The following is a 27,398-nucleotide window of genomic DNA, read 5'->3' as shown; positions in this document are numbered from 1 at the left end:
TTCTTAGTTAGAATGTAAGATTCTTCATTTTTCTTGTTTTTCCTAGCTTCCCCCATGGCAGTGTAAATACTGGTAACTGTCAAGACAGGTGTAGTGTGCACTGTGCTTGAGACACAGCAGATGTTATGAAGTCCCCTGGAAAGCTGGCTTTTCCTGGGTTTTACACGCACACCCCCACACCACCTCCCTTCTTTTTTTTTTTTCTTTTTTTTTTTCTTTTTTTTTTTTCTTTTTTTTGCTTTGTTTTTCATTCAAGAAAGCACATTCAAAGTTTTCTGGCTAATATCTATCTCCTTCAGCAGTAGCTGAAACCATGATACACAGCCTTATTCAATTGTTGCAGAAATCAATTCATTCTGGACTTCTGTCCTCCCTACCATTTATCAAAAAAGAACGAATGACCAGCTGAAGGTCAGGCTAAAAATAAAATGAAATCATACACATATGCCATCTCACCTCATGCCTTGAAAGCAAGTTTGTTTACAGCCAAACTGACAGCAAGCCAAGAGCTGATTTTGTTACTCCTTTAAACAGACATTTTCTGTGCTGAATAAAAGCTTCTAAAGAGCAAAGAATATCCAAATAGATCCATATACTGTAGCCTACTGAGCATCATCAGTTTCAAGTCAGAAGGATACATCTGGTTAACAATATTCACACCGCACCTACTTTTAATCATTCTGTAGAAAAGGAGAGAGGCAACTGCTAAGGCATTCCATCCAGCACTCCTCCAAGTGCGGTTAACATTTACCTTTGGTTAGCAATTCTTCTGCAGCATCAGACATGTCCACACGAAAAAGCAGGTACTGTTGGGCCTCCAGGAGAAGACCTGGGAAGTCTTTTTCATTGGAAGCAAAATGTTCGATTTTGTTTTTCACAGATGCCAGCACCTGCCAAAACAACAGTAACAATTACTTCTTCCTCCCTTGCTCCCAGCGCAGCCACAGACCAAACACCCAGGCTTTCTCTAGCTGCATTAAAACAGAGTTACGATAAAAGTTACAGTCATACAGAATTTCCAGTTCTTTGCACAAATATAATTAAACCATCGAAATGCGATGAGAGGCTCTCAGACAGGTGGGAAAGCAACAGGTGGAACTGAAAAGAGCTGATGTAAGGTTTAATGAGACACCAAGAGGCATGACTTAACACTTGTGGTAAAGTACCTGATAAAGTGACCGCACACTAGGCTGAAACACCATGTTGGTGTTGAGCAGAAAGGAGCGAAGAAGAGGCTGTGGGTAACTTGCCAGCTGAGTAATAATCCCAATAAGCAGCAAATTTACATGCAAGGAATTCTCCAGCATGTTCTCCAGCTTCGACAACACTACGCTGATGAATGGTCCTGCAAGAAAAGAAGGAACCAATGCTTTTCGTTTTCGCAGAAACAAAATCCCAAGATCCAGGAAACAGGCATTTAAAATGAATTTTGATCATCATAACCAACAAATTAGACTTCCCACATGCTAATTAAAGCCAGCAGGGAGAAAAACCAAACTGTACCTGAACAGACAAAATAGACTTAACGGAAGTGTTAAAAGCTTTCGTGATTAGAAGCACTTTTGCTAGCCAATCAGATTACATTAATGGCATATTTAACATGCATAACTATTCTACTTTACATGTGCCAATAAGGATGTAGCCTAGTACATTATGGTCTACTGTTCTATTCCCCTTGAAGTTAATCAGAATGGTACTGCTGGTTTCAATGCAAACAGAATCTGTCCTTTTTACTCGTGCCTTCTTTCTACAGAAGGACCAGGCAAAGTAAATTATAGCTAGCTCTCTTTTCTTATCAAAAAGCTGTGGTGTTCTAAAAAAAATATGAAAGTGCTACTCTAAACGTAAAAATTAAGATCTGTAATCGTTCACATCACGAGCAAAGTCATTTTCAGTACTGCAGTCACACAAAGCAGGGAAGACATTAAAATAGATTTATAAGCAAAATTATTGGTAGATGTCGGCTTTATCATATAAATGTCACCAATAAATAATAACTTTAGGTTGCGTATTCATGCTGCAGGATAACTACTGAAATACAGAAGCATTTACCATATACATAAACCCTTAGTGCTCAAGCTTAAGAAACTTTTGCAAGGCTGAGCACGATTTCAACCAAATACTACATCTCGTTAGACAATGCAGCTGACGTGAAGCTCTAGGCAGTCTCCATGAGTGACCTAAGCGCAAGTAAAGTCTTAGAAACGTCCCCTGTCCCACACCCAGTCCCACCACACGATTCTGGCTGCGTAACAGCTAGGGAAACCGTGCCGAAGAATGTCTGGGTGATGCAGCTACAGCACTGCTAGCTTTGAACATCCCAGCCTAGTCCCTGGCACAAGAATGACACCATGGGCATTTCCAGTGTCAAGCAGGTGACAGTGATGCGACCCCATTGCAGCTCCCCTCAGCTAGCAAACAGCTGCCGTTCGACCCACCTTGGCATAGTTTAGTCCAGTTTCGGATGCCTGCTGTAAACTACAGCAGAGGCTAAAGCAATTCTGGGCCAGCGCAACAGCAAGGATCAAATCAGAAGTGCCTGTGTTGCCACCTCACCTAAGAGAACTACACTAAAAATTGAAGTCTATCATGGCTTATAGCAACCGTGAGTACCAAGCAAGCACTCCCCTGAGACTCACCTGTCACAGCTAATGCTGGCACAGCTCTACTCACAAGAGGAAAGGCAGGAGGGCCAGTGCTGACAAGGCTTTACATGGCTGCTACATTGCAACCACCATGTCAGCCATCAGAGTGAGGGTTGGTATCGCATCCTGCAAGAATCCCCCCCTGCCTGAGCACCCAATGCAGCAACCCTCAAAATTTTTGTTGAGATACAGCTTCTGGTGTCCCAACATAACCTACTGCTTCCCCTCTCATGTTCGTAGAGACGTTTTCACAGAGCTCCTGAGGACCACGGTGCAGTGGGAGCTCTACTGTATCAAAAGGGATGGCAGGAGGAGGAGCTGAGATGTCGCTGTTTCTCTCCTCTAGGTCAGGCTTCAAAGCTGAGTAGGTAAAGCTGAAGCTAAATACTTGTAACAAGTGCTGTATGCCACTGCAAGAGAAGTTACCAAGATATATTTAAAGATTTCTCAGTGGCAGAGTGTTTTTCCCCCAAGAAATTATTGGAATGAGAATCAGAGGAACTAAGCAGAGTTTGCAAGCCTTGTAAGAAACAGGGTTAACAGATGAGAAGTCAAAAGACTACTCCTTTCCTGACTGTGCCTCTCTATGTGGCCATGAAGTCAAGCACTGATGGGGGGGGGGGGGGGGGGGGGGAATAGAAATTCCTGTTCCTAAGTACAACAGTCTTTCTTGCTCGGCAGAAAACAAGGATGATAGTGCTTAATGCTTTCAAATTAGACATAGACACCAATAGGACATTTTCTTTGTAGATCCACAGGCTTGAAGACAGCATCTTTGCACTTCTGACACTTACTGGGTGTGGGAACTTCTGTCCAGTTATTCAAATCTACAGAGAGAAGCCCCATCCTATGACAGCATCCCAAAACAGTGAAAGCAAACAAAAATCCCCATCACACACATCTACAAACATAATACAACATTCCAAATTAAACATATTATTATATTTGAAAGACACTGCAACCCAACATTTCTGAGCTATTGTTATGAGCACTAGGATCTCCGCTAAAGCAAGATAAACAGCCTAAGAGTAAAACACGTTGTGGATGGGGAGCAAAAAGCAAGGCTTTTTGTGTTTTGTGGTGTTTCTGGTTTTTCTTTGTTTTGCTCAGTTGTGGATTTTTCATGGGTTGGGTGTGGGAATTGGTTTTGGTGTGAGTTTTTTTGGAAAGGAGCAAATGGAGGAAGAGACTACATGAAGAGTTAGAGACAGGGACAGCATTTTTGAGCTATATTTGACAGCAAGTAACAGGAAACAGAAAGGTTTGAATGTGATTAGCTTCCGGTACAAGGAAATTGCCACCACAGCAAGAATAGCAAACTAATTGAAAAACTGGCTGAATTTTTCAATTAAGAAACATAGCCAGGCATGCTGGCCATAGCTGACTAGAAAGGGGTGCATTTCAATGGACACAAATGTTTGCCCCCCATTTCAAATGAACGAGAAGCCATCTTATGGAGGTTTTGTTTTGGATGAGGCAACCTAGATACATGATTATTTTTTTATTACTTGCATTATTGTCGTATCTCAGAGACCTAAATAAAGATCGGGGGGCTGCACAGCTACGGATGGAAGGCCCTGCCTGGCCTGCGGTAGCGCTGTCCCCCCCGCACGGCCGGCCGCAGGGACCCAGGCTCGGTGGGTGCCCCGCACCAGGCAGAAGCGCACCCCAAGAGCGGGCGGGGGGCGGGGCAGGGCGTGGGGCGGGGCAGGGCGTGGAGCCGGGCACGACCCCCGTGCTGCCACCTCGTGGTGAAGCGTGAGATAGCAGCGAGGGGGGAAACGGCAGCATCGGAGACGAAAGCCCCCAGAAAACCAAATCATTTAACCGGGCGCTATTAGAAAAGTTACTCCGACACCCTTTCAACTGCAAAAGCTTTCTCTAGAACGACGGAGCTCTCACCTACGAACACCACAACCCCCGCTCAAGATTTTAAACAATTACAAAAAAAAAGCTGCAAGAACAACCGCCCTGAGCAACCCACACTGATGGCTCTGCTCCGCTTCCACTTTGGATCCCTCTCTCTCCTTGGACTGGTCTCAGCTACTTGAGCTATACCCTCTCCAGTGCCCAGGACTGTTTCTTGCTCTACACTTCCGCTGGGTGCCACATGGTGTGATCTCATTTGGCCACCTTTAATGACCGTGCCTTCCTGTATCGGTTATGCATGTAATTAACAGGACATTCCACCTGTAAATGGAGCGCTCTGGCTCCTTGCAGCGTGCTTGGGAGAGATATCCTCCTTTGGTCCAAAGGGAGATGACACGCTCTCTGCAGAAGGTGTGTCTACTGAGAAATTCTCAAAGTCATCCTCCTCATCTGCAGGACAGACAGGGTCAGAAGTATCCAACTTCTGCTCCTCCAAGCTTGCACTGTTTGGATCCAGTTCCTTAATAATTCTGTCATACTGTGCAATGAAATCCTCACCATCTGTGCTCAGCAGTCTTACACTTAAGTTACGATCTGCCTCCTGAGGAGAAAGCTTCAACTCTAAGTCTGGCTGTGGATCGATCTCAATCATTTTCTGGTTTAATTGTTCTTTCATTACACCCTGAGTCAAGCTTGAATTTCTCTTACTGTGCTCATCCAAGTCCGTTTCCAGCTGGCTCTTTTCAAGAGGCCCATTGGCCACAGTCTGGCTTCGGACCTCATGCTCTCTGGCTGCATTTAAAGTTTCCTCCTTGGAGTTGTCATCATCTTGAGTATCCTTCTGGGCACATAACCTGTAAACCATAACATCATCCTGAAAGTCTGATTCCTCTATGTAAGATCCTTTGATGAGCATGATGGCATTTTTTTTCATTTCTTGAATGTGCTTTGGTGGCTCTGCAGGTGGCTGCATCTCTGTGCTTCCCAGATCATCATACGGTTGTGGTGAGCTCACATCAGAACCAGGAGAAATCCCTGTGTCATAGCTATCATCCCATTCTAGCTCCAACTGCATCTTCTCTCCAAATGGAGTCACTTGAGAGGAGCTACACACACTAGGTGTCCTTTGCTGGAGCCGAAACATGGGGTGTTCCACATCTGTACTGTTCTCCTCGGCAAGTGTTTGGATAAAGGTGTCTGGATCGGGGTTTACTCCATCATATAAGGCAGACCAAACCTTACAATCTTTCAGGCACTGGAGGATGGCTTCTTGAGCTTCCCCCAGGTACTGCAGGTAACTGATGTCCACAGCTCTTCCATATTCCACAATGCAAGTAGATTCAGAAGAGCGTCTACCAGGATCTGAAAGTAAAGAAGATTACTCGTACCACGAGTAATATACCAAAAGTTGTCTAGCAAGGCACCTGCTAAGACATGGCAGGTAGAGTGTTTAGCCCCAACCATCCAATAAGGCAGGAAGGTCACAGCATAAAGATTAAGAGATTTGCTCATAAACATACATGACTTGTTCCTATCGCCAAGACAGAGTTGTAACTCCAGACTTCTGAGACCAGCTCACACTCAAACCTTAAACCAACAGCAATCACTCCGAAGCAGCAAGAGTTGCTGTCATGTATCTGTACATTATTTTTATTAATGCATATTCAAGTTAGCTGTTAAAATAAGGTTTAAATAGACCTGGACACATGGAAGGAATTAAAGAAGCCTCCAGTCCAGGGTTGCCCAGTTTGTTGTTGCTCAACACATTTCCTCCCCCTCCCATCCTTCCCCATCTCCTCCCACGAGCTTCTACCAAATCAAACTCAGTTCATCTGGTCTTCTCCCGAGCACCGATTACCTCTAGCTTGTGTTGCCTTTGTCCACAGAATATAATCTTTTCCTTGGCTTTCAAGTGTCAAGGTGATCCCAGTGGAGCAGCAGACTGGTGTCAGGGCCAACAGTTTTGCAGCAGATACAGAGTAACAGTCTCTCTCTTTCACAGCCCACCGCTGGCTCAACATGATGTGGTTACATGGGATCAGGTATCTGAAACAGCAGCGGGTACCGTTAGTTCACCCTGGTTCCATGTCAGGGAAAGCAGCAACATACAAAATTTCCCTCCCACCCTCCTGCCCTCTCTAAATTAAACGAAACAGTATAACAATCTTGGCAGTGATTCATAGTGTAAACCTCTCAAGAGCATGAAACCCTGACTTTTTATATTGTGAAGCTATGGCTTGATGAGGAACTGTCAAAACGAGTAGAGACAGGAGATCAGTTGCATCAGAACAGGGCAAACAATCTTTTGCAGGTCAGAGCAAACTTGCTGTAAGAACGGATGGAGGAAACGTGGGATAGGCAGATGTTAAAGGCCAGCAGGGTGGTTTGGTCCCACTATGAATGAGTTCCAGTTCAGAAACCTTATTTTATTTGTTTTCCTGGGAAATCCAGAGAGAAACAGTTCACGTTTGCCAGGCAAGCAGCTAGTAAAAAGGAGGGAAGGGTCACCAAGGTGTTCTACTGCATTAGATCAAGACTGAGCTCTAAGGCAGAGGAGGGAATAAGCTATGGGGAGTACGAGGAATAGAGAAAGTGCAGTCATTTGTTGGATTTCTTTAGAGCACTTTTGTTCAACTTTTTAAGAACATTTTATTAAGAGCCTCCGTGTTAACTGGACTGATGTTTTTCCATTTAAAATGCAAACAAATTCTAACAGATTCCCTAAATAAACAAAAGAAGATTAAATACAGACTCTCCTGCTGTTAAGAGTGGCAACATACTTGAGTTCACAGAGGTCCGAACAGCAATCCCAGGCACAACAGCCCGAGGTAAAGGGAATTTCACCTTAAAGCTTGTGCGCAGAGGGACAGACAGTATCTGAAATGTTCATGTGATCTACAGTGCTAAAAGCCCCACTTAGTTACACCAGTATTTCCAAAACAACTAATCAATTCTCAACTAATACACACACCCAAATTATAAGTGAGTATTCTGAAGCAAGGCACAGAACCATCAGTTAAAAGCAAAAGTAATCAATGCATTTAGTACATTACATAACTATCTACCTACAACAGTTCAGGAACCCGAAGTATTCTCGGTGAAAGAGGAATCAAAGAGGTGGAGAACAACAGCAAAGAAGGTGGAAGCTGCAAACAAATATAGAGCTTCGTATCACTGTGTATGATACGCTAGAGAAAACACGCAGGAGAGAAGAATTACACATTTAGAAGCACGGAATAAGCAGTTCGGAGGTCATAAATATATTCTTAGCTTCTCTTCCCTCACTTTTATAGAAATAAATCACAAGAAAGATCTCTTGCTCCTGAAGATCACAGGACGTAAATCATACTTCGTCAGGTCTGGTAGACTTTTTGTCAGCATCATAAATATTCTTATCCCCACAGTTGCTTGGATTTCTGCTCTCTTGGAGAACTCTCATCCAGCTCTGCATCCACAGGCAGAGACTGTATGTCCCAGAATTAGGCTGAAGAGTGGAAAAAGGAGTTTAGACTTTACCTTAAAACTAGCTGTAACATCACATCTTCACAATGCAAGCCAATGAGCGTTCTGAACAATGCCAAGGAGACCACACAGAGCTGGAAAATGATAAATGTTGTCAGTTTTTATCTGGGAATTGTACCTTTCCAATCTTCTCTGCATACTACATTACAAAATGGCTCTGCCAGAACATCATGCTTTCTAAGACATTGTTAGTACGATATTTCATTTTGTCAGCACCTCATGGGATTTTTTTTTTAAAGTTTAGAACTATGCAGAAAACATGTTACATTTTAACAAAATATAACCCAGATTTTTCCTTCAAATAAGCAATTAAAAAAATCATTAATTTACCAGTCATTTAAATATATTTGAATAATATTAAGTTAGCATGAACTGAACCCTGTAACTTCCAAGACAGCATGTTGGTTTTACCTCAGACACAGAATTTGAACCAACTGAAGTTTTTTTCTGAAAGAAAATGATAAACCACCTCAAGTTTCTGTTGCTTTAAATATAAGGAATGATTAGAGTTCTGCACATTAAGAAGATGAATGCTTCTATAAATATAGCTTGATGTACTGACACAGACCAGGACTAAACAAGTGATTTTTGTCAGGATCTACTCTGTATGGAGCATTCACAACCCCTCCATTAGAGGTCACTTGAGCAGCTTGGAACTACGGCAATGCATAAAGACCCTTTCTGTGAGACCACAAGAAAGGAAAGAAAAATAGGATTCCTCATTGCAATTGCACGATTGCCTTTTTGGCAAAGGTCTGAACAAATACACCTGTAACTAGGTATTTCAGTAGTCACACTCAGCAAAGACAAAGATCATACCCATTCTGTGACAGGCACCCCACTTTCACGCTAGCTTTAGGACAGAAACAGAGACATGAACCTCTGCAGGCTTTTTTTGGTCAGTAATTAGACATACACCACTTTCAAAGCTAACGTACAGTACATTCCTACCTGCCAGATGATTGCTAAACTGCAGCTGTGCCCAAAATGGTAGAAGCATGAGCTGTAAGCTTGGTTTTCACAGATACAGTGCCATTATCTGCCTGCCTCTTAATGCATATCTCCTGGGGCACATTCTCCTGAGCTGCTCCCTTGTGGAAATAAATAGTACCTCATAGTTGGCTTAGACTCCAGGACCAGGCTGACCCTCAATAGAATTATTTAGCCCAAGTTGACTCTTTCCTAGAGTTTCAAGTTGGTGTTTAAATCTTGCCTCTCCCTGTATTAATTATGTAAACTCAAATAATTAATATCTGCAATTAATTGCACTTTTCAGTGGCTAACAAAAGAAACCGATTAGGACAAAATAAGGAAAAAGCTACAAATATTTTTTCTAGTCATTGAACATCCTTTGTAATTCATTCAGGATTAAATCCAGCATCCTGCCTGGACATGGCTTCTTTTCCACCGTATGGAATTTCCTCTTCTTCTCTGCAGTCACTCCCCTTACCCCCACTGTCAAAATGCTCTGTTCTAGCTCTGCAACACCATGCCACGTGCTTGCTCCAGCCCGTGCCTTCTCAAGAATGACTTTGTTTCACCATTTCCAGTTCTCCCTCTCAGAGGAGTGACTCGGCTCCCCTACAATATGACCGGCTGTCCGTGGTGATGAAGACCGTAGAAACGCACAGATTTCTTGAAAAATACATTTACATACATGTATTTTCCCTTACTTGGTAGGTATCTCTGTGAAACAGTTAGGTAGCAAAGTTCAAGTGAACCTCACTTGATAGCCTCTGAAAAGTAAAAGTTTCTTTGACTGCCTTCCCTAGTTTGGTCATTGAACTAACACCCATAATAAAATAAAAGAAAGGGATTAAGCAGAGAGAAGTGGGGAATGATCATGAACTGGCCTGCTGCGAGGCAAAGCAGAGCTCCAACTTGTCCTGCCACCCCTGTCCACTGCTTGTACTAGGAGCCAACAGTTAGTCCAAGACCTCATGTCTACAGATATAGATAGAGAAAGTAAAAGGGCAAGAAGGGAATATAATAATCAGAACTCAGAAGATAATAATCAGAACTGGAGTTCTTAATAGGAACCTTGGGGCTGAGTTGAAGAACTTCACAACAAGCTTTTGGAGGAAGTCAGATCTTTGCATGAAAGGTGTGTTTTAGCCAGGGGACATAGGGATAAAAACAGGAAATCTCATTTTCTCTGTGAAGTTTACTGAGACCCAAGCCTAACTTTTCTTCATACTGCGAAAGTTCAAAAAAAACTGCTATTGTGTTAAATTTTCCTGTATTTAAGAAATATCAGATTATAGGGAAACATTACTCATTTGTCTTTGCAATCATGTTGCAAATCAGGAATCATCTGAAAAAAACTAGTCTATTTCTGTATTTTGTAAAAAGAAAAGATCTAAAATACACTATATATATATATAATGTAAAAATACAGTATTTTTACAAGTCCTTTTAGTCACCTGTCTGTACATAAGTTTAACCCTGTGAATTATTAACAAGTATTTTCATCAGCACTAAGGTATGTAGCTTTTGTGCTACAGAGACACACAGAAGGCTGCAGTCCCGGCTTTTGCACTTGGCCAAGCTATACCGCAGAAAACTCATTTAGCATCACAGAACCATTTTGGCTGAGATCCTGAGTTGCTCAGGGCTGCAGAATTCTTTACAATTCCCATCTCGTTTGCCTATGGAACAGTAATTAATGATTAGCAGAGACAACAGCATTTACATTTTTGTTGACAGAAGCTGTTTCAGTTTTCAGAGTTAATCCATCTTAGAGATGCAGTTACAGCACCATATACCTGTATTTACACGCGCTCAAATTTCAAAACGAATTTCAGATGAAGCTACTGTCCCTAACACACAAATTTAATGCACATGCTGGTGTTCTGGCTTCTCTTGCACTCGCACTAAAACGTTATGCTTTACTTCATCCACGAAGCTGTGCATCACACAAGATTGAGCCAAGACTGCCAGCCAAGCAAAGCTCAGAAGGGTAGCCCAGTGCAACAAGTAGTCATTTTCTGTGCCAAAAGATCCAACTATTAGCAAAGGTAACTGCTATCTCTGTCAGCTAGCTCTCCAAGCCACTGTGGTGCATTGTGCCTAGGCTGAGAAGGGGCTCACTGAAAATTTGAGATAAACCCTACTACACAGGGCAGGGAAGGCAAAGAAAAGGCAGCAGCAGTCTGATCACTTGAGCGAGAAAGCACCTTCTTTTAATCAAAGAAGAAAGCAGGCAACATCACAGTTAAGTAACCATGCTACAATAATACAGCCTTGATTCCTGAGAAACATATTGGCAATACTGCAATTCACAACTTGGATCAATTTGGAGACATCCTTATAGGGCTCCCGCCATCCCTCAGAAGGACTTTTTGAAAATGCTTGTTGCTTGGCAAAACTGCAAAGATCAAACACTGCTCCTCACCGCAAGTATATTTATAAGTCCAAAGGTGAGTTATCTATAGCAGCACTAATTCGGCAGTATCCAGAATAAAAACGCTTCCCAATTTACCTTTAATCTTCTAACAGAATCCAGACTTCCAGAAGCCTTCATCTCCTTCTATCCCATTTCCTCTGTGTGTGAAACCACCTCACACATTTATCAACTTAGTATAGCGGTAGCTAAATGTCATCACACACACACAAAAAGAAAAAAATGAGGGGGTGGAGAAATCACACGTTTGGGTGGGGGGAGAAAATTCCTAGTTAAACAGATACCCACTGAATATATGGCATCTCCCATTTAAATATTTAACCTATATCCATGCTGAGTACCTCAACTTCCTTCTGCTTGTCTTACCCGGAATGGTGTGTTGATTCGGCTAGTAAGTGTATCAAGGATATGGACATTCTCGTGTCGGTGCAGCAAAATAAAACGGAGGAAAATCTTGAGGAGGGCTGGCTCTGAAACACTACGCAAAAAAAGGTCGAGGTATGCAGTAGTAGTCATCACTTCTTCCACAGTCACCTACAAGCAAAAATAATGTAAATGCAAACAAACTGCACACACAAAATACCCATCCATCCTCAGCAATGGTATACCTGGCAAACACTCTAAGCTCTCCATATGTAACACTGCCACAAAAACACAGAGGTCTTTGATTTTAAATTTGCAAAGAGCATGCTTCTGAATGACACAAGCATTTTGAACCCCTTTCTCATCTGTCTTGCTTCCCCAGGAAAAAGAAAAGCTCTCCCCCAAACCAACACACCAAATCTCACATGTACTGAAATACAAAAAGACAAATCATGCTAGAAGCTCTCCACCATCTTTCTGCCTGTGTCAGCTCTTTTGCATCACACTTCTGTCATCGTTCAGAAGCACTTTCACATGTTGTAAATACCTGCATCTACCACTTTATTAAAAATAAATGCTAGAGCACAATCAAAGCACAGTACAAACTCATGGTTCTAGAGTTTTAAAGAAAAAATCCCCATAGCTATCTAGAATTTTGTACAATTTTCCTTGTTTTTATTTTCCCACAGCACAATTCCTCAGCTTACTCAGTTTTTAGGAGTACATATATACATACACAAAGCAAACCCTCAAATCTTTGCTACTAACCATTTGTATATCAAAATACAATTCAAACATCCATGCGACATTTGCATACCATAACCCACGCTGCTCTGCTTATTGCAAGCCTTTGGAGCTTATTTATTCACATTATATACACTAGCAAAGCACAGAAAATTCCAAAGGCCACCTCTGCAGCATGTACTGCTGTTGCCAAAGTCAGCTTTTTAAAAGTAGTTGCCCAGGAGCCTAATAAGCTTAAGTGCACAGAGATAAACCCTTAAATACAAGAATCTGTCTATATGAAAGGAAGCATTAAATGTCTTTTGTTTACCAAACCTAGCTGCATAAATGAAGAGACTGATTTTATTTAAAAAAAAATAATCAAAGCTGTCATTTAAGAGCTAAGAGGATTTAGAAAATACTCAGAAGGGCAACATTTACGTAACATGCTGCAAATATTAAAATCCCTGTTCCATTATGCTGCATGTTAGCCATGTACACAGTAATGTCATGCTGCACACGTTCTCTTTAAGGCATTTAAGATCACAAGCTGCTTCTGGCTGGTTACACAGAACATAGGAATGCTGTATGCAGCCTGCAGACCTTATGGAGAGAGACAGCACCAATGAGGAGAGCAGAGAGAAGCTCTAAAGTTAAGGTCACTGATTCACTCTCATTCCGGGGCTTTATTCTAATACTCAGCTACACCATCCTTAATACAGTGGGCTACTGGCTCATTTTAGCATTAGAAACAAATCACCAGTGAAGTAGCAACAGTAGAATTTTTCAGCAGGATGGGAAAATAAGTTCACCTTCATGGTTTATTGCAGTAAGGTCGGTCAGAAATCAAGAATTAAAATGTAACAGTGAAAAGAAAGGAAAGAGACACACTTTCACAGGATCTGTGAACCTTGTCAAGCTAAGTAAGCAACAGCTAGACATATTTTCTAGATCTGTGGTTGTATGTTCAGTGATATCCAAACCAGAAATGCAAATACAGTCCTTTCACAAAACAATACCTATTAACATATACTCCAACTCAGTTTATGAATTCATTCCTCTTCCTTCACCCGCAATCACCAAGTGAAAAAAATTAGGTTAAGCTTACTAGGTTAAGCACCCCGAAGTTAGAAATTGCCAGAATTAGTGCTGTGGCTGCAGCCCTAACTCAAATTCTGTATTACTGTATGATAAAACAAACATGCTTATGCACATACACACACTTTTCCATAGGATTACTACCATGTTTCAACCATCAAAACACCTACTCATGAAATGAGCCCGGGTTGTGAAACAAAGGAAACAGTTTCTGGTTGGAGCCAAGAGTCTTCTGGGTTTTTTGCTGTAGCCAAAAGGCATGGGGGACTTGTGGGTCAAAAAACAAATGGCTTTCTGATGAAAGCTGTTGACTGTTGCCCTGAGAACTGACTTTTTTGTTGTTTTCTTATAGCAGCAAGCTGTAAAAAGGAAAGTTCAAGAAATCTACCATGTGACATCATTATGATAGCACACAGCTCATCAAAGAGTTTAAACCCTCTGCTAAGGAAAGGCTAGATTATGTCTCTCTGTGCCACTTCTCCTTCATCATTTATGGGGAAAAGGAAGCATGTTCCTGACCTGCAGGTTTCACAGATGTTTGCTGGCTGCAGAGAAATGGGCCTGAATATATGTATAAAATAGCAAAGCTGTAAATGAAAGCAAGAAAAGCCTGCAGATTCACAAGGGCAGTGACCTTCCTCTGATGCTCTTTGGATAACTTACCCTGCATTTGCATCAGTGAGAGAAACTCATATGCTTTTCAGTGCATATCATGAATGAAACAAAAAGCAGAAGCCAGCCAGCTAGAGACTACTTTAGAAAAGAAATGTTCAATTCTGAGAGCGAATTCAATGCTCCTAACAGCTTGGGGACTAGATAAAAAATAAAAAAGAAATCATGTTTACCATAGCCAGCACTTCACTGATACTACTAAACAGAGCTAGAAGAACCAACCAATGACTAATGAAGCCCAAATAGTTCACAAAGGAGCTAATTATAACCTTCTTAAATCTCAGCTGCTTGAATTGAGGTTTTTCTGTGCAGGGTGCCACATTACACTTAATTTTTAGTTCTTCTCGGGAAAGAAGTTGCTTAATCTGCTTAACCATTTTCTGAGAAAGAGGCAAGAAGACAAGTTTTGTCCAGATTCTAAATTTTTTTCAAGATTTAAATGGATTTGTAAGAATTTTCTTTCATTTTTCAATGAAAATGCACTACTTTATCCACAACACGCCTTCAAACTTTCACAGTAAATGAAGTTAGGATCCATTTCACAGCTTACTGTGCAGCACTCAAAGCAGGCAAATATATGCTGTACAATTAATTTTAACACTGTCATGTTCCAGAAGTTCCAGCACACTCTCAGTGCACCTTTGTGTGCAACCTGTCCTTACGAACCAGCACAGAGACCATCCTCCTGCTTCCTTACAAAAGCAAATCAAACAAAAATACTGCTTTTTGGCATTTGAAATGAAAGTCACATAGGCAGCTTAGGAAAAAGACCAATTAACCTGGCAAGCAGACATCTGTGCTTTTACAGTTATCTTATTTTGCCACCTTGCATTCTGGGTTTGCTTCTCCCTTTTACCATATCTGATGGTAAGTGTAACTTCTGAAGATCTGAGGCACCTAGAGAACTATTGAAAAAGGCTAATTTTAGTTCCAGAAGGGTAATTTTCCGTTTACTCAATGGGATACATTAGCCTGCTGTGAATGGGCCCCAAGAGAACTCACTTTTTTCTGCAGTTAACTAGAGAAATCAGTTACACTAGGCAAAACCCCAGCCCTGGCAAAACCCCTTTTACCTCTACACAACCTTTCTACAGATCTTAATCTGCGTAACACGTTGAGTGTTGAAAGTGACACTCATTCAATTGGTGCAGTTATTATTGAAGATCTCTGTTTTCTAAGATAAAGCCATGCTATTAAGGTTCATTCAGACTACCTGCAGGTTGTTTCTTCTTAAACTCATGTCTCATGAGACAGATTTAGGGAAAGAACAAAATCCTTTCTAATATAAATTCAAATCGGTACTTAGGTAAACAACAAAAGAACAAATGTTCCCAGAGAACAAAACACTCACTACCTATGTCAAGCATATCCACTACAGCCAAATCCTAAGGCCGCCTACAAAAACTTGTTATCACTGTAAACATTGATTACAGTATAATTTATACAAGTAAACTTTTAGCTAGCCCTCAGAATTGAGCATCTTTGAAAGGATGATAAAAAGCAGGCCAAAACTTACACACATCCATAAATCTGCTACTTAATTTGAAAATTCTTCACCTCTGATAATTCAGGTATCAAGAAAAATACAAAATCAAAAAAAAAAAAGAAGAAATACAAAGGGAGATGAATAAAATTAAGACATGGTAGTTTTCTAGAAAAGCCCTTTGTCAAGTACCTAATTTTCAATCTATGTTTTTGATAAAGGTATTTCAGCAATATTAAAATCACCCACTGCCACAACAGCAAAAATAAAAACCCACCAGCAGCATCCCTTGCATTAGATCCTTTCTACTATTGGTAAAGACCAGGGATATCTCTGGTCCTAACATAAAATCGTAGGACTGAAAATGAAAAACGCGAAAAATCCATATCCATTGTATTAGTCAAACGAGTATTCTACCATTTTTGTTTTCATTATTCACAGCTGTAACACTTTAAAGTTGCTAGAATTATTTTTTTCAATGTTCATATAAATTTTAAGTGCCTATCTATAGATACAATTTAAAAAACTCATCCATGTGTTTTTCTACAAAACAATCTGTTGTTACAGATATTTTTAATATGTAAGCTACTACAAAAGGGACTACCTGAAAGTCTTCATAGCCAGACAGATATTTGATTGGAGATTATTGAAAAGAGAAAGCCACTTTTAGCCTTGTAATACCCTTCTTTAATTATGTAATAATTTTTAGCAAATCTATTCTTGCCTCATCTGATGACTGATTAGATGGTGAGGCAGAACACTGTAAAGAAATCCAGCTTTTACAAGTCACTGTGCCAAGTAATATCAAAAAGCCAGAAATTACTGTCATTTTGAGTTCAGTTTAATATATTACACTCACTGTGTTAGACCAATTGCACTGATTCTTTATTACTGGCTATTTTCCCTTGGGATCCACAAAACAGATCTTCTAATTTATAGATGCATGCCCTCTTACAAAAATATGGCTATCGTGATTCCTCCTTTCCTTCACATTTCCCTTCCTACAAGGATTTCATATCACCCATGAAGAGACCACGAATGTTTTTCTTGGAACTTATCTGCTAGATCCATGAGCAGTTTAAACCTGCATAAGCCCACCTCACTGACCAAAAAAAAAAAAAAAAAAAAAAAATATCCAACCGTTCTAACTCTCTTCTCCTTTCTATTCAACTTCTTGCCTCTTGCTTCCACTAGCAGAAGGGTTCATCCTTCACTTCACCGCACACTGAATTGGCTCAGGGAATTGATTCAGGTTAAAACTATCCAGGAAATAAAGGTGATTTTTAACCTCAACTGGTTTCCCACATGAACAGTTGTCCTGGCAAAAGAGAGGGGGAGACAGGCAGGATCAGGGACAGAGAAAGTTTGCACACTGGGGGAACCAGAAAACCAGAACTCCTTCAACTTCCCTCAGCTTACATTTATAAACTGCTTCAGTTTATACCAGGGTAAAATTCAACTCAGCTGCAGTGTTTGATGCAGAAAGTAGAAGGCACCTTTTGACACATATCCACTCCGTAGCTGGTAAAATTAAGTTTTTTAGCTATTAATGGGTTTCTCCAAAGCATGAGATTATTCAAAGTTTTCTGGTAACACTTGGTTTACACCCTTTTACAGCAGCTGCCCAAATGCTTTTCAGTAAAGTGAAAGATGGTATTATTTCTAAATGGGAACTGACAGTCTTGTAGGATTTTTATAAAGATGCTCCTTCTAATCTGTACAGTATAATTTACAGGTCATTTCCCCCTAGCTGAGCTGTGTAATCATCAAGGAAGTATTATTGAATTATCACAGCAGCATACCATGTTAAAGGTTTTCGTTTAGATGGGTTAGTGCGTAATGGAGGTCCATTTGACAGAGCTTATTTGACAGGACCACGCCAGCACTTCGGCAGAGCAGTTTTGTTCACTTGGCCAATAGCAACATTTTACACTAAAAAGCTGGTACAATTTTCCATTATTCGGAGTAAAACAAGCCTTCCAAGTAGAAAAATAATTATATCATAGTTAGCAAGTAAATGCCATGTAGTAAAGCAGTAAATGCTAAGATTTTAAAATTTGCTTTTATCATGTACTTTGTCAAATTTTTAGCACTATTTTCAATAAATTGAAATAACACAAATTACAGAAACACTCAAGATGTTCCAAATAGTTTTGTCACCCAACTTCTCTGAATGCCAAATTAACATTAAATCATATGCACATACAGTAAAGAGAGGTATATGATCAATCTGAGTTGTATCAAAGATAGCATAACATTTATATATACAACAATGTGGCTCCTAATTATCTAGCACATGGTTTTGACTGCAAAATATATACATATTGAAGACCTTCTGAAAAGGACTTCACTCAGATTTCTACAATAGTGCTGCAACTACCTAGAAAAGAAGGTAGATAAGCACTTTCTACTAACAGATATATAAAGACTAAAACAAGGCAGTATGGTCTCTAGCAGAACCAGTAAAACAGACTTCGACAGGGTTACCTGGATTCACTGTGAAATTTTAATAAGGTTTTAACTGAAGAGAAAATTTGCCTTAGTTGATTACTTGGACCCTTGTACAATTTGGCCCCAGAAGACCTTATCTTTTTTCTGATAGAGCTCCAAAATATTAGTATTGAAAGTGAGGCAGGAAACAGTCAATGAAATATGTCACAGAAATTGAATGGTATGGTTCAGTGTCTAAGCAGAATTATACCTTCTCACAAGTATTTTTTTCCTAAGTACCAAAACCTAGGGAAGAACATGCAGAACTGCATAATTTCAAGTTGTAGCTGACATGCCATCGAAAAACAACAGTCTTAAATTAAGAACAGATTCTGCCAGATAGTCTTCCTTTTCTTAAATCCCAAACATATAGACCAGGAAGAATAAAAAATGGTCAGGCAAAAATTTAAATCATGGATTGTTACTACAAAATTAAGACTACCCAATTAAGCTTTTCTTTAGCTGTGGCTAATAGGAGAAAATATTTGATTCCTTTCATTTTTACCTGAATTTGTACAGAAATAAGAAATTTATGACCTTGCGTAAAGACAACTCCCCTGAACAATGTCATTGAGTCACTTTTTTTGATGTCTCGAGGAACTCAGATGTCAGAAGTAAGGGAGATAACTCTTTGGTCTAACATACAATAAAATTGAGACAACCAAAGGACAAGACAGGGCTACCCAGCACAGCCAGTTAATCCGTATCCCAAGCTACTTCATACAAATCTGGGCTCTATCTACCCAGTCAGCAATATGCAGCTTCTGAGATACAACCGTATTTGTCAATTGCTCATCACACGTGTAGGTGGGATAACCCACACAAAGTGACAAGACTAGTAAAGACTGGGTATAAATTAGGCTACAAGAATGTGCTACATTTAGGATACTTATCTTGGAGAAATGAAGTTAGGGAGTCATAAACTTGAGAACGTTTGGGTTATTTAAGCACATTGCAGTTAATCTGCTATGTAAATAGCCTTCCCAGAGCTCACTGTAAAAAACAGGTTATTTAAGCTAGCTAGCTAGCCCAATCAATTTGAGACTTCCTTAACTTGAAAAGACCTGAACTAGTGAATTCTTTTTTCAACTCCACACTAGCTTCCTGAGATAAAAAGCATAAAAATCACACCAATCAAAATATGTTGGTCTCCCCACCCCCTGACTTTTTCATAGAAATACATCTCTACCCTCACTCTTGTACTGTTCCATTCATACAGTGAACTGCGTGCATAGTAAGTATGTATAGGGAGACAATCTGCATAAATTAAAAAAAGGCAACGCTTACTACATAGTTCCATAAATGTTACAGACATTTCAAGATCACACATATATGTATCTCAAAGCTTTGGACCACACACTGAAATTCTGAACTACTTTCACTGAAATTCTACTTACTGAAATTCTGATGCTACTTTTACCAAAAGTCTTGTTTGATAGTCCAATGTTTTAAGTTGGGAGAAGGACGGCAAGGAAAAAAGACAGAAGGTCTGCACAGATGAACTAGGAGCTCCTATCAAAACGGAAATGTGAGGAGACAGAAGTAGAGACAGGTGAGCCAGGAGGAATATGGAAAAACTGCCTGAGTGTGCAGGGAGATTAGGAAAGCCAAAGTCCAGCTGGAGTTCAAGAAGGGCTTCAACAGCAAAAGAATAACCCCAGACAAGTGCACACTGGGCACCGACAGGCTGGAGAGCAGCTTTGCAAGAAAGAACATGCAGGTCCTTGTGAAAATTGGCCACGAACATGCAGGTCCTTGTGAAAATTGGCCACGAGCCAGCAATGTACCCTTGTGACAAAGATGACCTACAGCTTCCTGGGTTACATGAAGAAGAGGATTCTAGCAGATGGGTGGGTGGGGCATCCTTCCCCTTTACTCCGTACTGGTAAGATGCATCTAGAGTGCTGGGCTCCCCAGTACAAGAGATGCACTGATATACTGGTGGAAGTCCAGCAGGCCCACAAAGATGTTTATGGGACAGAAGCATTTATCGTATGAGGAGAGGCTGAGAGAGCTGGGACTGTTCAACCTGGAGAAGAGAAGGCTCAGGCAGCATCTTATCCATGTGTGCTAACAGCTGCTGGAAAGAAGCAAAGATGAAGCCGAACTCTTCCCAGTGGTGCCCAGTGAGAGGACAAGACGCAATGGGCCACAGACTGAAACCCAGGAAATTCCAACTGAATGTCAGGGGGGAAAAAAGAAAAAGAAAAAAAAAAGGAAAGCAAAGACCACACATTTTTCTACTGTACAGGTGGTCAAACACTGGAACAGTGTTGCCCAGAGAGGGTATGCTGTTTCCAGCGTTGGAGATATTCAACATCCAAGTGGACATGTCCCTGAGCAACGGGCTCTACCTGACCCTGCTCTGAGCAGGGGGGTTCAACAGGATGATCTCCACGGATGCCTTCCTGCCTCATCCATTCTGTGATTCTGTGAAGAGACAGGAGAAAGGAAGAGACTGGCTAGCATCTATCATCTACAGTATAGGCTTAATTTCAATCCAAAAGTTAGTGACCCTCCTCATACCAGACATTTTGCTCACGTCTGAATACATCAGTGGCAAAGGCAAACTGATGTTGTTATTAGCTTTTAATCCCTCATGCAGTAAACAAGAATATTAGCTACACATTTTATCTAACAGTGCTTGTACAGCTGTTTGGCTTATTTTATTCTATATACTTTAATCAACTAATTTTGATTTGGTGATCACATTAACATGATTTGTTTGTGTTGCTTCTGTTGTTTTAAAGTAAAATGAAGTTCTATCACATTAAGAACAGAAAAGATTCAAGAATTCTTTCCTAGATGTCTGCATTCTTGACTGGAGTTGTCTTTGCAAAAACAGTAAGTGCAAGTCTGTGTCTTGCTGCAAAGCAATTTTTTCTTGAAAACATTATTTCTTGAAGAAAAACTAAAATATAGTACAGAGAGAACAGGTCTGAAGTAGTACGCCTACCCAATAATCAGTCATTCAAAAGCAGAGCCAGAAGCTCATCTCCCTTCCTATGTTTACATTAAGGTAGAACTATGGGTGCTAGATTAGGTGTAGGATATTAAGGCTTGAATGCCACATGAGGTCTGGACTCCCTGGACTCCCTTCCTTCCTTCTTTCCATTTCTATCACCAAGAGTTATCAGAAGCGGCTGTTCCATACCAGTTAAATTCTAGAAATAAGACTTGTAGGAACCCCTTAGGAAAATGTACCGGTAATTATCATCTTTTCTTGCCACTCCTCCCTTTAACATTCCACAGATGTGTCTTCCTCATCAGGTATTTATACCATGCTCCATTACTCATTGTATTTGAGCTCATAAGCCAGAACAACCCAAACTGAATGACTGGATAAAAACTAAAATTTTCAGCCACAAGTAGACTTCAGGATACCAAACCAACTTCGCTGAGTTAAAAGAAAAAAAGAAACAACCCAAGATCCATTTACTAGTGTTTCAGTGAAAGAACTTCTGTTTTAAAAACCATCATGGTGCATGTAGCCTATCACTCCTTTTGGCCCTTCACAATTCTTTCTTAACTTAAAGGTTAATTACAACACTGAAGTCTCCAAATGGGTGATACAGTTTTCAAAGCCTACTCCTCAACTTGGCATGACTATTTTCTATGGCAACCAAAAATTATTGTAATATATGAAAGGGCTGTTACAGCACAATTATCTGTCTTACTGCATAGACATATGTCCCAAAAGCAAAGATGTAACATAATTATTTGCAGTTAAATGAATGTGGGGCACAGCACAGAAAGACTAAAGAGGTCAAATGTGCCTCTGCTTACTTGTTTCCTTTTGCTGTGGAGTTTTGGTCTTACATACACAAGAGCCTTGTATCAGGTCCACTAGATGGTGCAATCCATCTTCTCCGTTAAATTCTTTTGGCGTTTATACACATAAGTAGTTAATTTTTGAAGATGAAAAAGTCAAACTTAATACTAATCAAGGAAAGGTTTATTACTGGAAGAACAAGGCACCAAACAGAATGTCAGGGTTCAGGAAAGATCTAGGCTTGAAACTCACATATGTTAGCAGCCAACACCTCCATTTTCAAGGGAAATACGATTCCACCCAATTTCAGACTATATAACTGCGCTCCAACAACATTTTCATCACATGAAAAGAAAAGTAATCAGAACACCATGCTTTAAATTATTTAAGTACTATCAACAGGGAAATAATCAACCCACTAGGGGTCAACAGATTTATTGACCAGTAAAGATTGGCATTCAGCAGCATGTCAGTACTCAAAACAACCTAAAATTTGTCTTACATGCTTCAGAGGTAAAACCAGTACCATAAGACTAGAATATGATCTCTCCCTTATTATCCATAATCTTAACCTAAAGCTGGTTATCTTTTCACTTCTGATCCTAATTCCCAGTCTTGGTAAGGGATTAAGTCAAGATACAGAAATAGAAAAAATTATTGCCAGGTAAGGAGGTGAACTATCTCAGTGACAGACAACAGCCTTGATCTGGATTGCAGCCAATTTTATTTCAGCCCTTGCCAAGTTCTCAAATGCTTGAGGTCTGCTGAATCATTGAAGAAGATTCTATACCACTTATTACTTTCTTGGTAAGTGGCTATTTACCATGAAGAATTGTGTGCAGTGCCAAGACAAGTCCTACACTAGAAAGCAGGTTACACCGTTTCAGAAAATGGAACAGGTGCAATGCTTTCTGCTTGGCAGGCTTAGTAAAAATTGGTAGACCTTCAAAAAGTAATTTATTAGTCCTCTCCTGGCAGTTTTTGGTGGATCTTTACTTTCAGCAATTTCTACTTTTTCTCCTCAAATAATGTGTTCTTTTTACAGGGCAATGAAGACTGTTAATCAACATATTCTGCAGCAGTTGGAAATGCAGTTTCCTGCAGCCTAACAACAACAAAAAAATTAAATAATTTACCAACATCAGTGACCTATTTTGCAAAGGATAACCCTTAAAATTCAAAGAAAAATGGATTATTTTTTTCTTCAAAGCAATACAAATTGCACCCTAAACACCACAAAATTGACACCAAACTCCATTTTTTCTCCACTTTATGAAAACACCTCTGTCAACTGTGATAAGGAATTACAAAACAATACCAACTTTGCTAAAATTAGCATAATATTTCTTGACCGAACATTTTCATTGTGGGTCTTTTCCTTCTGGAAAATATTCCTTTGGGGAAAAAAATCCTCATGGAAACATGTCTGCCATGATGAAATGTTGTCTAAAAGGTCACTGCTTTTTTGATGGTATGTCAGTCTCGTCCAACAGCAACATTTCGGTTCTTCATTTCACTTAAGAATTTTAAACATTTTCAGAAACACCTACATCTTTCTTAATAATCTGTATAGCGCAAATAGAAAGTATGGAATGAAAAGCTGGAAAGTTAGCCTAGAAACTTACTCAATTACATCGAAGTGTCTACTGACAGTACATTTAATAGTATCTTCACACAGAGATCATCCATAATGCTTTTGCCCATTATTATTCCATGTCATGCTTGCATACACTACTGACCTTATGGAGCGCAGGAGCCATTACTGGCACCAGAAATCCATTGTAAATGTAATTCACAAGCTGGTTACGTATTGAGGGATGTGCCACCTATGAGGGTGAGGAAAGAAAGACACAGAACAGTTCCAGTAAGATTTAAAGGAAGACAGGGCACAGACTGCTATTAGCCACTACCAAAACCCTTTCCCATTTAACAAGACATGTTCGTTTGTCCTCCTCACCAGCAATTGCTATGTTTCAGGTTCTTAAAGATTCTTCCTTCTTCAAAGAAATACACAAGCTATGTTTAATTGCAGTAAGCCTGCCAAATTTAGAGAACAGGGCTTTTCAATCTCCCTGCATGCTGACAAAGATGAATGGATGGAGAGAAAAGTGTGTATACCCATGCATCAAAGGAAGATTTGAGATTCTAAATTTAGCTCCTGCAACCTTGTCAGGGGCACTTGAAGGTGGATTTGCCATTAACTTGTCCTCCTACAAGAAGAAAAAGCAGAACAGCTGCATTCCTATGGTTCAAGACTACACAAACCAAGCACATTCTAGCTATGGGATAAGAACATACCAGTCATATGCCCTTCTCCCAACCACTGTAAAATTAACAGAAATGAAATATTCATTCAATACATTGGTTAAGAGCTTTAAAAAGTGAACCGCTATTAGAAGCCAAAAATTTTATGATGAAGCATTCATTTTGTTTTCGCAAAGAAAATATACTATCAATTCATGCATTTAAAAGAAATTACATAAAAGCAAAAAAAAAAAATCCATTCAGAAGCATTCTAAGTTAATATATTCTGTTTAAAGTTCACATAGAGACTGGAATGTCACAGCCTACATGCGGCCACAAATACATTCTCCCATTTGCAATTCTTCCTAGACTTCTTTTAATTTGTAACCCTTACTTCAGAAAGGGGAAGAAAAAGCATTGCCCTTCCTATGCTGTGATCCAGGGAAAAAGTAGTAAATGGCAAGAGATTTTGGCTACTACACTGTCCCTTTTTAACTTCTAGACAAAGTTTTTGGGTCAGCACAGAACAAGCTACACCACGAAGACAGTTCCACGCACAGAGGAAAAAATCCTGCAGTAATTGAACTTTCAATTCAGCTGAAGAAAGAAAGACTATAAAGACACAATCAAGCAGCAGGTCAGGAACTGTTCTTTCTGCATGTCACCTGAAGATCCTTAAGTATTTTGAGTTTATTTGAAAAGTGGTTTTAAGTAATATGTTCATCTTCAATTTGTCTGTGGTAACCTTTATATCATTTTTTCAAAGTATCAAATATGACCTCCTGCAAATCAGGATTTGTAGAAAAATTCTTAGACACCAAAATGAATATTGGCCACCTTTAAAGATGCATGTTAAACATCTTGTATATCACATTTAAAGGATGACATCTACTATTATTTTCGCTTGTTCAATGCTTTAATAGTCAAACAGTTGCTTTACTGTATTTTGCACACATCTCATTAAAAAATTTCTTTTATTTAACACTAAATGTGATTAAATTTTTGATCCTATTCAGCATATTTCTTCAAGTAACACATACATCCAGAGTTTCTGTAGAACTTACATCATGTTTTAATAAAATACTGGACCAGGGTTCTAAAAACAATGTAAAAAGACAGAAATCTCATTTTACGTTTAGATCAAAGGGAAAAAATAGTAAGGGATCAAAGCCAGGAAAAAAAAATGTAATCAAGAAATAATCACTAAGAATAGAGAGCGGATTACGAACAGGCCAATCTAAAATGAATTTACATTTCTAGGAAGATACCTAAATTCTGCTTGGAAAGCTTTCTTTATGCAGTACTTGCCAACAGGCAAAACAGACTGTTTTCTTTTTGTACACTATTATGAGAGCTTAGGCAAACACAGATTGTTTTTCAGTGCTTAAATATATAAAGACTGTATTTTCCCACATGTGAAGGAAACATGGTTTAAAAAAACCAGAACATCCTTCCAATTACATAATGAAATATCATGCTACCACACAAATCTACTGTTTTCATTTGAAACATTTGTCACCTAAAAACCAATAATATATTAATTCATCCTCATAACCTTATAACCAAGACAAACAGCACAAAGCATTCATTTCATAAGCAACTTACTTCAGTGTAACTTAAGAAGCCTATGCCATTAATAAAAGTAAATAAACGCTGAAGTTTACAAACTTCGGCAGAATGTATAAAAAACTCCTACTTCCAACTGACACACCGACTCTGCTCCATTACCTGTATCACAGCATTGCAAAATTCAAGGGAATTCATGAACTGTACAAGGGCTGGTGACAACAGCCAGTCATCTTTCAGCAGACAGTGCCACTCTTCTCCTTTTTCCTCCAGCTTTGTAGGCAAAGATGAATAGAGGCCACTTAATCCTGTTGCTAGCACCTGTATTTCAAAACGAAAGGAGAAATAAGTTAACTTTCCAACTGGCCATCTGCTTGAATGACAATGCCACAAACTGTTTCCCTTACTAGTTTTAGTAAGGTAAGAGCGTTGAGATTAATTTCCTTTCCTTTTGAAAGAGTCCTGTAGCAGAAAGACATGAATATTTTAAAGAGCCTTCCATTTAATACCCTTCTTTCAAGAGCTGGTATTTAGGAGAAAGTGATGGAGAAAATCAGGTTGTCTTATATTTTTTTAATCCAAAGTTATTATTTCTCTTTAAATACTTGTAAAAGCATTTTACACTTTCCTTCAGTCCCTTCCAGAAGAAGCCATCACTGTCATTTACCTACAGTTTGCCTTTCTTTTCTTGGCAATTTGAATGTTACTGCTTACAGATGCCTCTAAGAAGTGATTTCACTCTGAAATATGAAACATTAGAAATGGAGGGTTAAAGCGCCCCAATCAACAAAAATGAAGTTCAGCCCCACAGAGACCACAGAACTATGCTGACTTTCATTCCTAGGCACTTGAACTCAACTGAATCCACTTTAAAAAAATAATTTAAAAACAACTCTCACCATTTGTGATTTCTCATTTTCCTTTCTTATTTATTTGGAAGGGGGAACGGAAGAAACAAAAGAACCTGAAATAGTTACTCTATAGACACTGTTTCCAGTGATGTTAAGGCTTACAGATTTATGTAGAACATTCCACTGAAGCACAAGATTGGATTTTTAGTTACAATTTTAAAAGCATACTTCTAAAAAGGTTTTTTAAATTTTACTGCATATATCCAGAGTATTTAGTAGCTTCAGACCAAGATTTTAATAATTAAAGTTATTTGAGGCTGGAAAATGTCTAAATATTATTTACAACTCTTACCTGCGTGTCATGATTTTGTACAACCTCAGGATAATTTTTAATATGATCATCATTTTAATGGGAACACTAAGACTCAGTCTGATGGAAATCTTTAATTTTCATTCATTAGACTCCTGTAAGAACTCTTCCTCTTTCTACAAAGGGCTACTTGGCATCGACAGTGCTAGACAGTCAAAGCTCAGATGAAACACAACTGTTTAATCTATTAGAAAACAAACAGTTCACAATGTGCAGGTCAAAGACTGCAGGTTCACAGAAGCAGATTCAGGTTTTGATCATACACAATACCAATTACAATTGCTAACCCAGCCAAGCCAGACAAAGGCTGTCTTTTTGAACGCTTTC

The 27,398-nt window shown here is 39.5% G+C and overlaps 1 protein-coding gene across 8 annotated transcripts in view; it reads right to left on the bottom strand.

Annotated features, from left to right (window-relative positions):
• Positions 1-27,398, bottom strand: part of FHIP1A (FHF complex subunit HOOK interacting protein 1A) — a 96,232-nt gene that overhangs the window by 11,563 nt on the left and 57,271 nt on the right. For all 8 annotated transcript variants that reach the window (XR_008745736.1, XR_008745735.1, XR_008745737.1 and 5 more), the window contains 8 exons: positions 26,013-26,171; positions 23,780-23,866; positions 11,806-11,973; positions 8,031-8,110; positions 6,373-6,560; positions 4,836-5,876; positions 1,167-1,345; positions 752-890 (listed from right to left, as the gene is read on the bottom strand). Coding sequence is in view for 5 of the 8 variants with exons in the window: in XM_055795480.1 (XP_055651455.1) it covers positions 752-890; positions 1,167-1,345; positions 4,836-5,876; positions 6,373-6,560; positions 8,031-8,110; positions 11,806-11,973; positions 23,780-23,866; positions 26,013-26,171 (2,041 nt within the window). In the remaining 3 variants the exon portion in view is untranslated. The remainder of the gene's footprint in view (positions 1-751; positions 891-1,166; positions 1,346-4,835; positions 5,877-6,372; positions 6,561-8,030; positions 8,111-11,805; positions 11,974-23,779; positions 23,867-26,012; positions 26,172-27,398) is intronic.

This window comes from Falco peregrinus, chromosome 2 (assembly GCF_023634155.1).
Source record: "Falco peregrinus isolate bFalPer1 chromosome 2, bFalPer1.pri, whole genome shotgun sequence".
NCBI lineage: Eukaryota > Metazoa > Chordata > Aves > Falconiformes > Falconidae > Falco > Falco peregrinus.
The sequence above is the reverse complement of the archived record's forward strand: the minus strand, read 5'-3'. Positions and strand labels throughout refer to the sequence as shown.